General features: G+C 39.4%; 1 protein-coding gene across 2 annotated transcripts in view; it reads left to right on the forward strand.

The window, feature by feature from the left end:
* The window catches only part of LOC105532085 (chromosome unknown open reading frame, human C9orf85), a 79,873-nt gene that overhangs the window by 54,213 nt on the left and 14,096 nt on the right, over positions 1–11,564 (forward strand). The window contains exons 3-4 of one of the 2 annotated variants that reach the window (XM_011970191.1): positions 10,331–10,444; positions 11,207–11,421. In XM_011970191.1, the coding sequence (XP_011825581.1) occupies positions 10,331–10,444; positions 11,207–11,357 (265 nt within the window). In that variant the 3' untranslated portion in view covers positions 11,358–11,421. The remainder of the gene's footprint in view (positions 1–10,330; positions 10,445–11,206; positions 11,422–11,564) is intronic. The other variant, XM_011970190.1, reaches the window with a different exon arrangement.

Raw genomic sequence — 11,564 nt, forward strand, 5'->3', positions numbered from 1 at the left:
CCTCTGCCTCCCGGGTTCAAGCCATTCTCCCACCTCAGCCTCCCGAGTAGCTGGGATTGCAGGCATGTGCCAACACGCCTGGCTAATTTTGTATTTTTAGTAGAGAAGAGGTTTCTACATGTTGGTCAGGCTGGTCTCGAACTCTTGACCTCAGGTGATCTGCCCACCTTGGCCTCCCAAAGTGCTGGGATTACAGGCGTGAGCCACCATGCCTGGCCAGTAATTAAAATATTTTACCCTCAAAATATATTTATTTGACGTATTTTGAAATGGCTGCCACTTTACCATCCTGACAGAAGTGGCCTTGCAAATCTGTCTTAAGTGGGGAAAATTTGTATCTGTATAGAATCTCCATTAATACAGTCATGCCCCCTCCCCTTTCTCTTTCTTTCCCCAGATCCAGGAGAGATTGAGAGCAGGACACCTTTAAAAGTCTCTCTGAGGGAGGCTCCTCTACATAACCAGGCCACCTTTGATGGCCAAACCTCCTCCCTGCTCAGTTTTACCAGAATCTAAGCCCCCATTCTTTCTGTAACCTCAAGATGGTATAAAGTTTCTGTAACTATTGAGAAGTTGGATCTTCATTCTGAAAGCTCCTGTGTATGCACATTAAGTAAATTTATAGCCTTTTCTCCTATGAGTCAATCCACCTCTTGTCAATTATTTTTAACCAAAATTTAAGGGGCCAAAAGCCAGTGGCTGCCACATCATATATATTATATATTTTAACCCCGGAATTTGAGTTCAGAGTGGACAAATACGATATTTATTTTAAATTTAACATTTTCTTCTTCTTTTTTTTTTTTTTTTTCTTTTTTGGGACAGAGTTTCACTCTTGTTGCCCAGGCTGGAGTGCAATGGCGCGATCTCGGCTCACCGCAAACTCTGCCTCCCAGGTTCAAATGATTCTCCTGCCTCAGCCTCCCGAGTAGCTGGGATTACAGGCATGCACCACCATGCCTGGCTAATTTTGTATTTTTAGTAGAGACAGAGATTCTCCTGTTGGTCAAGCTGGTCTCGAACTCCCAACCTCAGATGATCCGCCTGCCTCGGCCTCCCAAAGTGCTGGGATTACAGGCATGAGCCACCTGGCCAAATTTAACATTTTCAAACCTCTCACTTATGTTGGATTCTAATAACAACCCTGTAGAGGTAACAAGAACAGATAAGGAGGTGGCCTTAGAAAACTTAGGTGTCTTACCCTGTACACAGCTAGTAAACAGTATATTCAAAACGAGCATCTACATTTTTTAAAGTTTCATAATCTTATTGCTGGCTTTTATTTTAATGTCAGTTCCCTAACTAAGTAGAGTTTTCCTTTATGGAATGAAGATAATACCTGTTAGAACACCTTGTCTCGTGTAACCAGGTCTGCTGTAACCTGCAAGAACCAAGAAGCTGGACTGGATGTGAAAGATAATTTACTATAATTCACTAGTTGTATTAAGAACAAAATTGTCTCTAGGAAGAGTCCATGGTTATATTGGGGAATACTATTCCAAACAGAGCTCTTAATTTCTGAGCAAAAACAAAATTGTTAAAGACGACAGATAGGAAACGGTTCAATTTACAATTATTTTAAATGGCATCCTCAATATACAAGACACTGTGTTGTATGTCAAAAGAAGACAGCAAATGAATCTGTGACAGCCAGGAATTTACCATCTGTTTAGAGAGAGACTCCACAGATAACTCGGCAGGTTGCAAAAAGTGCTAGGTGTGAGTAAAAGGAGAAAGAGACGCAGAGGACACAAGGTAAGACTGCAGAAGAATAAAGTGAAACCAGGAGAAACAGGTCTAGAAAAGACTTAAAGGTAGAAGAGTGGAATGAATAATGTTTATAGGAAACCCTGTGAGGAGGGACCAGGGAATGGAGGGAAAATCAACAAGAATCCCTTTGACTTTCATAGACAATACAAATAATCCCGGGCAGTCTTTGTATGTCCTGTTTTTTGGTTCCACATAAATTATCATTTCTTCATTCATTTGCTCTTGTTACTTTTTTTTTCTCATTGCATAACTTTTGGTGATCCATGAACAGTAATCAAAGTTGCCTATCAAAAGGAAGTTTTGGTCTATTTTGAATATACATGAAATGAAAAGAAAACTAGGAAAGCTGGCTTAGGGTCTGGATTTCTAGTTTTTAAAAACTGGGTTATTTTTGTTCTTTTATCAAACAAAAGTAAAGTTACATTTTATAGGTCTTTTTTGTTTTTTTTTTTTTTTTTGAGACAGAGTCCCTCTCTGTCACCCAGGCTGGAGGGCAGTGGCGTGATCTTGGCTGACTGCAACCTCTGCCTCAGCCTCCCGAGTAGCTGGGATTCAGGCGCCTGCCACCATGCCTGGCTAATTTTTGTGTTTTTAGTAGAGATGGGGTTTCATCATGTTGGCCAGGCTGGTCTCGAACTCCTGACCTCAAGTGATCTGCCACAAAGTGCTGGGATACAGGCGCAAGCCACCACACCCGGCCATATTCTACATATCTATCTGTTCCTTCATGTTTACCAGTGTGGCAATACACATCGGCCGTTTTTCAGTTTCAGCATTTTTTTTTTTTTTTTCAGACGGAATTTTTCTCTTGTTGCCCAAGCTGGAGTGCGGTGGCGCAATCTCGCCTCACCACAACTTCTGCCTCCCAGGATCCAGTGATTCTCCTGCCTCAGCCTCCCAAGTAGCTGGGTTTACAGGCATATACCACCACGCCCGGCTATTTGTGTATTTTCAGTAGAGATGGAATTTCTCCATGTTGATCAGGCTGGTCTCAAACTCCTGACCTCAGGTGATCCGCCCGCCTCGGTCTCCCAAAGTGCTGGGATTACAGGTGTGAGTCACCACGCCTGGCCTCCAGCATTTCTTATAATAGGCTGAGGCTCTGAAGGTTAATTAGTGATTTGAAAATTGTGTCACCACGGCCAGGTGCAGTGACTCACGCCTGTAATCCCAGCACTTTGGGAGGCCGAGGCGGGTGGATCATGAGGTCAGAAGCTCGAGACCAGTCTGGTCAACATAGTGAAACCCCATCTCTACTAAAAATACAAAAATTAGCTGGGCATGGTGGCATGTGCCTGTAGTCCCAGCTACTCAGGAGGCTGAGGCAGGAGAATCGCTTGAACCTGGGAGGTGGAGGTTATGGTGAGCTGAGATTGCGTCACTGCACTCCAGCCTAGGCAACAAAGCGAGACTCCGCCTAAAAAAAAAAAAAAAAAAAAAATTGTGTCACCACATTCCAAGAGTATTAAAATGTCCTAGAGTGGAGTTTTAGTCATTGATAGTTCTTTGTATCACATTATAGTATAAAATAACTGTAAACTGTGGCTTTACTGTTGCCCACAACCATGGTCTTACTGTCTTTAAAGTGAAAGCAGTAGAGAGCTTTTATTACTTCCGTCAATGCCTCTCCAGTTCACGAAGACTCCGGTTCATGCTTTGATTTAAAATTGGCTGCCCTAAAGTATTGAACAATTTTTATTTTTTATTTTTCCTAAACTACACTTGGTCAGAGGTAAATATTTTGTACCTGTTATGAATTATTGGCTGTAAACCCAGTACTTTGGGAGGCCAAGGCTAGAGGATGCCTTGAGCCCAAAAGTGCTAGACCAACTTGGGCAACATAGTGAGACCCTGTCACTACAAAAAATAGAAAAAAAATAGCTGGACGTGGTGACTGCTCCTATAGTTCCAGCTATTCTGGAGGCCTAGGTGTGAGGTTTGCTCAGGCCTGGGAAGTTGAGGCCTCAATGAGCTGTGATTGTACTACTGTACTCCAGCCTGGGCGACAGAGTGAGACCCTGTCTCAAAGAATAAAACTAAGAAGTATTGTAATCTACTTGTCTACTACATTAAGACAAGGTAGTATACTTTGTATACCTCTTCATTTACTTTCAAACTTGTAATCTAGGGACATAAGGAAGTGAATTGTGTAATAACTTCTTATACTCGAGGTACTTAGAATTTGGGGATATTGTTTCCTTAAAAGCATTCTCTAAGTAGCATATCATGTAATCCCATAGTAAAGTTTTATGATCTTGCTATGTTGAGTACAGATTACTTAGAGCCATTGCAGGAGAATAAGACTTTATGTAACTTCAGCAATGTTGTGTTTCTGTTTTGTACACCAAGGGTGGAGTACTGTGGCTCACTGTTTACGAAAGTACCTCGTCATCACATACATGAGAGTACAGCAGGAACTGAATTATGTTAAAGGTTAAAGTGTAATAACCAGGAAATGAAGGCAGTGCCAGAAGAGTTGCAATCACGTAAAGTCTTTTATTTCTAGCAAGTAATAATCTATTTTATGTCAGTCCCAAAGGGAAACCCTAAGAAGGTAGAGGATAAATTTTACTTCCTTCAAACAGATTTTCCAGATGTTGATATGTTTAATCATACAATATAAAAAGTTGTGTTACTGGCCGGGCGCAGTGGCTCAGGCTTGTAATCCTAGCACTTTGGGAGGCCAAGGCAGGCGGATCACTTGAGGTCAGGAGTTCGAGACCAGCCTGGCCAACATGGTGAAACCCTGTCTCTACTACAAATACAAACATTAGCTGGGTGTAGTGGTGCGTGGCTATAATCCCAGCTGCTCAGGAGGCTGAGGCATGAGAATCGCTTGAACCCGGGAAGTAGAGGTTGCAGTGAGCCGAGATCTCGCCATTGCACTCCAGCATGGGGGACAAAAGTGAAACTCCATCTCAAAAAAAAAAAAGTTGTGTTACTATGACAACAGTATCTTAAAAAAATCTTAAGGGTTTTTTGTTTTTTAACTGGGGTTGTGGAAGGGATGATACAGTGATTACTAGTATAATTTGATGCTACTGTTTTGTTCATGCTAAGCTGCCAGGACTTTTAGTACCCATTATAAAAAATGAGACTCAGAGAACTTAAAGTGACTTTCAGAGATTACATTGTTACCGGGGGGATCCTTGCTCCCAGAGCTCCCAAGATGGTGGCAGGCCACTTCCAAGATGGTGGCAAGCCTTGTGTTCTCTGACTTGGGGTTCTTGGCCTCACAGATTCCAACGAATGAAATCTTGGGCCATACAGTGAGTGTTATAGCTCTATTAGAAGCTGTGGGTCATGGAAAAGAACCATGGAACCTGGTGACTAGTGTTCAGCTCAATTAGGACAAACCCAGGCACTTAGCCATGCAGGAACAATGGCAAGCCTTTAACCCAATCGGGAGTGGCAGTGGGCGCCTCCCTGGATCAGGAGCACAGCAGATGCTCTGCCGGATCCAGAGGGATGGAAGTCAGTGGCAGGTCTGCGACAGCGGCAAACAGCAGTGGTGGACAACGCGCAGAAGCTCAGCTCAAGCCCTAAGAAACACAGACCAGAAGAGAGTGCAGTTGCAAGATTTAATAGAGTGAAAACAGAGCTCCCATACAAAGGGAGGGGACCCAAAGAGGGTAGCCCTTGCCGGCTGGAATGCCTGGATTTATATCCTGATCATCGTCCCTCCCACTGTGCTCTCAGGTGATAGATGATTGGCTATTTCTTTACCTCCTGCTTTTGCCTAATTAGCATTTTAGTGAGCTCTCTTTACTACCTGATTGGTTGGGTGTGAGCTAAGCTGCAAGTCCCATCCCAGCTAGGCTTAGACATTCTTAGTTGGCCCAGCTAGGCTTAGAGATTCTTAGTTGGCCTAGGAAATCCAGCTAGTCCTGTCTCTCAGCATGACAAGGACATGTCAAGGGTGGGCTAGAATCAAGGTCTCCAGTTTCCCAAACTGGTGTTTATTGCCAGTGCTAAAGTGATCCTCCCACCTCAGCCTCTGAGTAGCTGGAACTCCTACACTCTGGTAGGTGGTGTGCACGCCCACCCTGGCTAATTTTTGTTTTTTGTATAGATGGGGTCTCTCTATGTTGCCAAGGCTGTTCTCTAATTCCTGGGCTCAAGCAATTCTCCTGCCTGGTCCTCCCAAGGTGCTGGGATTACAGGCATGAACCACTGTGCCCACCCAATAGTAATATTTTTAAGAAGTGTATTGTCTCCTTTATCAAGAAACATGTAAACAATGGTGACCTGTGTTTTTATTTGACCATAGTTTCCACTAAAATGATTAGTTGTGGTATATTTATGGCCAGAATTGTTTGAGTGATTTGTTTGAATGATTGTTTCTGGGAATTGTGTTTGTTAAAGTGAACTAAAGATAGCCTGATAAGGACTCCCTATATCTATATTTGAGTCATTGTGCATGAACTGCAACCTAATTTAATAGGTAGACAAGATTGAAAGCCTAACTTAGGAGTAGACACCTGTAACAATAGCTGAGTCTTGGCCAATCCCAGCAGCCATACTTCAACCATTCATACACTGCTGAATGTTCAAACTGTGTTCAAATAAGGCAAATACTAACCTGTAACCAATCCCAGCTGTTTCTGTACCTCCCTTCCTATTTCTGTACTGCACTTTACTTTTTTTGTCTATAAATTTGTTCTGACCATGAGGCACGCCTGGAGTCTCTCTGAATCTGCTGTGATTCTGGGGGCTGCCTGATTCGTGAATCATATATTGCTCAATTAAACTCCTTTAAATGTAATTCTGCTGAAGTTTTTCTTTTAACATGTGTATTGCATAAAGAAATGAAAAGAAGGCAAAACTATCATTATTTTGACCTTTCTGAAGTTTTCTTAGCAATGAACTCATAAAATACAATATAGCCATTTTTGAGGGAAATTTGGAAAAATTTATATTTAGGCGAATTTAAAATTTCTCCTTACCATTGTAGGGAGGTTTGAATTTTTCCCCTGAAGGTTTGGTAATTTAAATCTATAAAACAAAATACATAAATTAACAAGGGAAAAGGGCATACAAATTTTATTGTGTGCATACATGTGCACAGGAGTCATGAGTATAAAAAAAAAAAAACGCAGAGGCAAGGTGGTTAACACTTTTGTATCACCTTGAGATTACAGAAAGATTAGATTTTGGCAAAGCAGGATATTGTGGAAAGACAGTTATGAGTGGGGGAGAGGAGAAACCTGGGCAAAGGCAGTCTTGTGATGCAGATGAAACTTCAGAGGTAGTAGCCTCACAGGGCCTCTGGTAAATGTTTCTGTCAGACCTGTAAAGTTTTAGAGCTGAGTTGATCTTTCCTAGATCCAGACAAGGGCGGGCTTCAGAGGAAGCCTGTTTATATCTGTTGTTTACTTCATTTTATTTCCTCTGCAGATACAAATCATCCTCACAGAAGACAGCTTTGCTGGCTGTGTTTGCAGGCCCTCTAAACAGCCATCTCAAAATGTGCCAAAGAAGCATATTTTGGGGTGAAATATTTTGATTTTTTTTCACCATGAATCTTATAAGAGAAAATACCCAGTAGTGATTGGAGAATTTATAAATGTTTTTTAAGATGTTTCAAAATACTTAATAAGTTGTGCCAACCTCTGGCTTGTTTTTTTCATTCTTTTAAGAGTGTGTTTTGAAGATGAGACATTTTTTATTCTGATGAGGGTCCATCTAACAAATCATTCTTTCTAGATCATGGTTTTGTTGTTGTAGATAAGATATCTTTGCCTAGCTGAGGGTCACAAATAGTTCTTCCTATGTGTTCTTCTAGAAGTTGTATAATTCTTGATTTTATATTTGAATTTATGTTCTATTTCTTGTTAATTTTAGGGATAGTCAGTTTTTCCAGCATTGTTTGTTGAAAAGACCGTCTTTTCTCTATTCAGTTACCTTTCTACTATCTTGAAAATCAGTTGGTCATATATGTATGTGGGTCTATTTCTGGTCTTTATTCCATTGATCTGTGTGTCTGTCCTTTCACCAGTACTATACTGCCTTGATCACTACCTTGTGATAAGTTTTGAAATCACGTAGTGAGAATTCTCCAACCTCATTTTTTATTTTCATAACTCTTTTGGCTGTTATAATTTCTTTGCTTTTTCTTATAAAAAGTAATTAGTGATTGCTAGAAACATAAAAATACAGTTTATGTTTGTTTACTGATCCTATATATTGTGATTTTATTAAACTCACTGTTTATGTCTAGTACCTTTTAAAAAATAGATTCATTGGTGTTTTCTATATAGACAATGATTTTTTCTTCTAAATAAAGACACTTATTTCTTCTTTCCAATCTCTATGACCTTTCTCTTTTTTTTTTTTTTTGGCTGCTATTGCACTGCCTGGGACCTCCAATATGATGCTGAAAAGGAGTGGTGAGAGCAGATATTCTTGCCCTGTTTCTGATCTTATGGGGAAGGTATTCAGTCTTTCATCATTAAGTATGAAATTAGCTGTAGGTTCTTTGTAGTTATCTGTTTTTAGGTTGAGAATGTTTCCTTCAGTTGATAGTTTACTGAGAGTTGTTGTTATAAACGGATGTTACATTTTTTTCACATCTATTAACATCATCTTATGGTTTTTCTTAGAACATTGCTTTAGTGAATTAAATTTATTGCCTTTGAATATATTGAATCAGCCTTGTATTCCCAGGATAAATCTACTTGGTGCATATATATATATATATAAAAAGAGAGAGAGAGCATGCGAGAGAGTGAGCAAGTGTGTGGCAAGATTTTTATGTATTGCTGGATTTGATTTGCTAACATTTTGTCATGGATTTTTCCATCTTTGTTCATTAGAAATACTCATCTGTCGTTTTCTTGTTTGCTTTTTTTGTCTTGATGTTAGAGCCTTATCAAATGAGTTGAAAAATATTTATTCCTATTTGTTTTAAGGATTTGTGTATGATCACTATTATTTCTTAAATATTTGATAGAATTTATCAGTAAAGTCTTTTGGGCCTGGAGTTTTCCAAAAAAAAATAGAGTTTTTTTAGAGTTATGATTAAATTTTTCTTTAATAAATAGAGGAGTATTTATCTATTTCTTCTTCAGTGAGTTTTGATATTCTTTCTTTGCAAAACCTTGGCCATTTCTACAGTTATTGGGTTTATATGCATAGAGTTAATACTAAAATTTTCACATTATTCTTTGTTTTTTGAGACAGAGTCTTGCTTTGTCATTTGTTAGAAATAAGTTTTCAGTGCCACAAAAGAAATAGCACTCGGACATAAATTTTCTCAGCAAGGCAATTTTACTTCTACAAAAGGGTATGTTTCATGGATGGAGCAATGGCAAGAGCACACCTATATACATCTATTATGTCAGTACTGCACAGTCTGGGTTACTGTAGGTTTGTAGTGTGTTTTGAAATCAATACATGTGAATCTTTCCATTTTATTGTTCCTTTTCAAGATTGTTTTGCCTATTCTGGGTCCCTAGAATTTCTGTATGAACTTTAGGATTAGCTTGTCAATTTCTGCAAAAAAGCCAGCTGGAATTTTAATAGAGAGTTCGTTAAATCTGTAGATCAGTTTGGGGAGTATTGCTATCTTCTCAATATTCTCAATATTAAGTCTCTTTTTTTTTTTTGAGATGGAGTCTCACTCTGTTGCCCAGGCTGAAGTGCAGTGGCCTATCTCCCAGGCACGCCACCACACCCACCTAAGTTTTGTATTTTTAGTAGAGATGGGGTTTCACCATGTTGGCCAGGCTGGTCTCGAACTCCTGATCTCAGGTGATCCGCCCACCTCGGCCTCCCAAACTGGTGGGATTACAGGCCTGAGCACTGCTCCTGGCCTACAATATTAGGTCTTTTCATATAAAATATGGGATATCTTTCCATATAGTTAGGTCTTTAGTTTCTTTCAGTGATGTTTTGTAATTTTCAATGTATTGGTCTTGCACTTCTTTTATTGAATTTATTCCTTTATTCTTTTATAGATTGTTTATTGGTAGTACATAGAAATACAGTTGAGTTTTGTATATTGATCTTGTTTTACCACATTTTTAATGACACTTAAAAAAAAATCCAGCAGTTTTATTCTGCAGCTGTAAACTGTTATCTAGAAATGCGATATAATTAATTTAGAGTGACATAAGATAAACACCTGAAATTGAAATCTAGGAGTTTTGATTGTTAGGCTGTTGTTTTTTTTTTTTTTTTTCTGAAACAGTGTCTCACTCTGTCACCCAGGTTGGAGTGCAGTGGCGCGAACTCGACTCCTTCAACCTCCACCTCCAGGGTTCAAGCAATTCTCCTGCCTCAGCCTCCTGAGTAGCTGGGATTATAGGCATGAGCCACCACGCCCAGCTAATTTTTTGTATTTTTAGTAGAGACGGGGTTTCGCCATGTTGGCCAGGCTGGTCTCAAACTCCTGACCTCATGATCTGCCTGCCTCGACCTCCCAAAGTGCTGGGATTACAGGTGTGAGCCACCACACCCAGTCTTGTTAGGCTTTTTAACTATACATTTAGACACATCCTCTTATTTTACCAAATAAGTCTGAAATAAATATAAATGAACATTTTGTTTTTTATTTTAGTGTTAAATGTTTACAAAAGACAGTGAAGGATTCTTATCACATAATGTGTAGACCGTGTGCCTGTGAACTTGAAGTTTGCGCAAAATGTGGAAAGAAAGAAGACGTTGTTATTCCGTGAGTGTTTCCTTTTATGTTTGACGTTTACTCTTAGTGATTGACACATGAATTTCTTTTAAGAGATGATCCATAACTCTTAGACTTAAGTTGCATGTCAAACTTATATAGACTTTTAAAATTATTTTTCTATCATTACAATAAAAGTGAAACTTTATATTTTAAAGAAAGCAAAATATTTATTGGTGAAATTCTTATTCACTACAAAAGAATTACGTGTTATGTAACTTTTCTTTTAATAGATATCATGTATTAATTTTTTTGAGCCTACTTTAGTGACAATAGTGTTATAATTGGTTGGATCTTGAGTTAGTGTTCAAGGAATTTTTTTTTTTTTTTTTTTTGAGACAGAGTTTCGCTGTTGTTGTCCAGGCTGGAGTGCAATGGCACGATCTCGGCTCACTGCAACCTCCGCCTCCCAAGTTCAAGCGATTCTCCTGCCTCACTCAGCCTCCCAAGTACTTGGGATTACAGGCTTGTACCACCACGCCCAGCTAATTTTGTATTTTTAGTAGAGATAGGGTTTCGCCACGTTGGCCAGGCGGTTTCGACCCTCTGACCTCGGGTGATCCGCCTGCCTCAGCCTCCCAAAGTGCTGGGATTGCAGGCGTGAGCCACCACTCCTGGTTGGATCTTTTTCTTTATACTTACTTCATTAGGTTCTTGTTAATCAAGAAATGTAGTAGTAAAAGTCTTTTCAATCTACATGATTAAATAATGAAAGCCTGAGAAATAAATAGAAACTTTTTCTTTCATGTTTAGGTTGAATAAAGAAACAGAAAAAATAGAACATACTGAAAATAATCTAAGTTCCAACCATAGAAGAAGCTGCAGAAGAAATGAAGAAAGTGATGATGATTTAGATTTTGATATTGATTTAGAAGACACAGGAGGAGACCTTCAAATGAATTAATATCACTGTATTAAAAGTTGGCTGGGCACAGTGGCTCACGCCTGTAATCCCAGCACTTTGGGAGGCCAAGACGGGCTACACTCCAGCCTGGGTGACAGAGCGAGACTCTGTCTCAAAAAAAAAAAAAAAAAGTAAATTTAAGAATGTGAAATTCTGACCACCTTTGGCTTTGAGTATTTTCCAAAAGATACTGTGAAATCCTAATGA

Source organism: Mandrillus leucophaeus, unplaced genomic scaffold, assembly GCF_000951045.1.
Source record: "Mandrillus leucophaeus isolate KB7577 unplaced genomic scaffold, Mleu.le_1.0 Scaffold93, whole genome shotgun sequence".
In the NCBI taxonomy this organism is placed as follows: domain Eukaryota; kingdom Metazoa; phylum Chordata; class Mammalia; order Primates; family Cercopithecidae; genus Mandrillus; species Mandrillus leucophaeus.